At 35.0% G+C, this 2,826-nt stretch overlaps 1 protein-coding gene across 1 annotated transcript; it reads left to right on the forward strand.

The window, feature by feature from the left end:
* Window positions 1-1,142: 1,142 nt before the first annotated feature.
* On the forward strand, window positions 1,143-2,822 carry LOC110106716 (1,2-dihydroxy-3-keto-5-methylthiopentene dioxygenase homolog 2-like; the record flags this gene model as incomplete). The annotated part of the gene is made up of 4 exons (XM_020836695.2): window positions 1,143-2,135; window positions 2,233-2,327; window positions 2,434-2,548; window positions 2,652-2,822. Coding segments are annotated over exons 1-4 (460 nt in total), but the record flags the coding sequence as incomplete, so codon positions are not given.
* Window positions 2,823-2,826: the final 4 nt, after the last annotated feature.

Raw genomic sequence — 2,826 nt, forward strand, 5'->3', positions numbered from 1 at the left:
TAATTTGTTATAAGCTTGTTACTTATGTTTCTAGAATATTCTTATTAGTCTATAAATAGGCAAAATATTGCAGTAGGAAATTTTGTTGATGAAATATTACACTCTTTGAAGCTTTTTGAAGCTTGGTGTTTGTTTTTGTTCTCGGGATTGTGATTTTCTTCTTGCTAATCCGATTCTTCCAACGATCCAACGATTTTTCCCCACATCAATAATGGCATAAAATTTATTTCATGGAGATTTTACTTGTTTTACTACATTTTTTACATGGATGATAACCTACCCCAAAATTTTCTCTAGATCTAGTTATCTTAGTACATCTTGATTTGCCCTTTTCATTGGTATTAGTGAAGTTATATTAATTGCTAGCTGTTTTTATAAATTCAATCTAAGAATTAAAAATTTTTCCACCTATCATTTTTCTTGTGATGTATGGTTGGCTTTGAATAAGTTTCGTTCTCCTTGTTTGAACATATTATGGTTTTTAGTTTTTAGAATTCTTTAGAGATCTTCTTATAAAACCCTGATGCCGTTCATATGGGCTAGTTTGTTTTCAAAAATGAGGAAATATAGAGGAGTTGGGTTTCAAAACCAAATTCAGATGTTTGTAGAGATTTGGATTGGATAATTGGAAGGATCTTAACAAATCTTACCTAAACCAATGGAAGGGACTTTCTCTCCATACGTGTTTAGTCACTTTTAGAGCACATGTGTTTGGGTCATGAAGTAAAATAATAAGGTTGTTCCTTATATATGCACAATTGGTAAATGTACAAAATAACCCCCCTCCAATTTTACCCATAGTATCCAAAGGGACTACATTGGAATCAATTTTATATAGTCAAGGGACTAAATTGTGATCAATATTGTCTCTCAATTTCTCTCAAGTTCGACCTAAAAGACTTTTTGGGATCAATTTTCTATGGTTAAGGGACTAAATTAGAGAAATATGGTACTCTAAACTAAATTGGCTACATATGAATAGTCGGGGGACTATTTTGGATTTTTTCCTTGCACCCAATGCAAAACCATCAAGTATTCTAGTCGAAACCTCAAATAAACTTTTGGAGAAATGTAGTACTCTATGACTAAATTGGAGAAATATAGTAGACTAGGACTAAATTGGCTACATATGAATAGTCGGAGGATTATTTTGAATTTTTTCTTTATACCCAATGCAAAAGCATCAAGTGTTATAGTCGAAACCTCAAATAAACTTTTGTATTTAATATCCTTTGATTGAGTGCTTTCATAAAATCCTATTATGGGATTGCTTTATGTGCTGATAGTGATTCTTCCAATGCATTGTGAACTGACAATGACCACAGAATTTTCTTTTGTTTATCTTTTTAATCTTTATTATTTAGCTCCACAAGCCTTTAGATGCAATTGAATTATAGCCTTCTATGTATCCTTCCCCTCAACGTTAGCAAATTCTTGTCTTTCTGAAGTTCTGTATCTGCCAATGGAGCTGAAAGGCTCTTATTTTACCAGCAACTGCATACGTTCATTCATTATGGATGCAAAATTTACTTTTCGTTAAACTACTTTCAGTGAGCTGAACTGTTAAACCTTGAGGCACATTTTCTTATAACTCTTGCAGTTGTATTAGGATCTTAAAAGTTAAGCATGCTCAAACTAGCGCATACTTGGGATGTGCTTTCCCTTTCGAAGGGACAACAATAGTATAAAACTGTAAAGCTTATTAGATACGAGCTGACAATGTCTCTTTCAGTAAGGGTTAAAGTTGTTAGTTGTTACACTCTTAACCATCAGCCATCCTACCTATAGCATTTACTTTGTTGGGCTGTTGAATTGTTAGGTGACATGCATAAAATCTTCCTTTTCATGTCAGATTTACCTCTTTACTATGCTACCCCTGCCCAAGCTAAAATCATACAGGAGGAAGTAATATTGTATATTTGTAGACAAAGATTACACTTTTTTGGACTTGCTGTTAGTATACAGAAATGTATCGAAACAAATTCTATGAAATATTTTCTTTTCTACTGGCCACTCAATCTAGGAGGGAAAGGAAGAAGTAATCCAAGCATGGTATATGGATAACACGGAAGAAGACCAGAGGCTTCCCCATCACCGCAAGCCAAAGCAGTTTGTTTCTATGGACAAACTTGCAGGTTTGCATGCCACCATATTTTCTTTTTCCTTGCTTTCAATGCATTTGTCAATCGGCTGTTCATGGTGCTGAAAGTTTTTATGAACTTTCTTTTGAAGAACTCGGTGTTCTCAGCTGGAGGCTAAATGCTGATGACTATGAAAATGATGATGCTCTGAAAAAGATTCGTGAAGCCAGGGGCTACTCTTACATGGTATTTTTGTTTAAACTTTTCCTTTTTCTGTTAGTCAGTTTCATGAAGCCCAGGAAGATGCGATTTGCAGAAATTTATCATTTTTGTTATCTCTTTCCCCTTTCAGGACATCTGTGAAGTTTGCCCAGAGAAGCTGCCAAATTATGAAGCCAAGATCAAGAGCTTCTTTGAGGAACATTTGCACACTGACGAAGAGATTCGTTACTGCCTTGAAGGAAGCGGTAGTTTTTCTTCCTGATTTTAGGCATCCAGTTGAGATTTATATTCATTGTGAACTGCTTGTTTGTGAAATTTCATTTTCTTACATCTCCCCTCCCTGTGAAGGTTATTTTGATGTGAGGGATGAAAATGACCAATGGATTCGGGTAGCTGTGAAGAAAGGGGGAATGATTGTCTTGCCTGCAGGAATTTACCATCGATTTACTCTAGACACAAATAACTACATTAAGGTTCATCATTTTTACCCTCAATTGAGCCTCCTTAGCACCTCCGCAAGGCT

Source organism: Dendrobium catenatum, unplaced genomic scaffold (genome assembly GCF_001605985.2).
Source record: "Dendrobium catenatum unplaced genomic scaffold, ASM160598v2 original_scaffold_23028, whole genome shotgun sequence".
NCBI lineage: Eukaryota > Viridiplantae > Streptophyta > Magnoliopsida > Asparagales > Orchidaceae > Dendrobium > Dendrobium catenatum.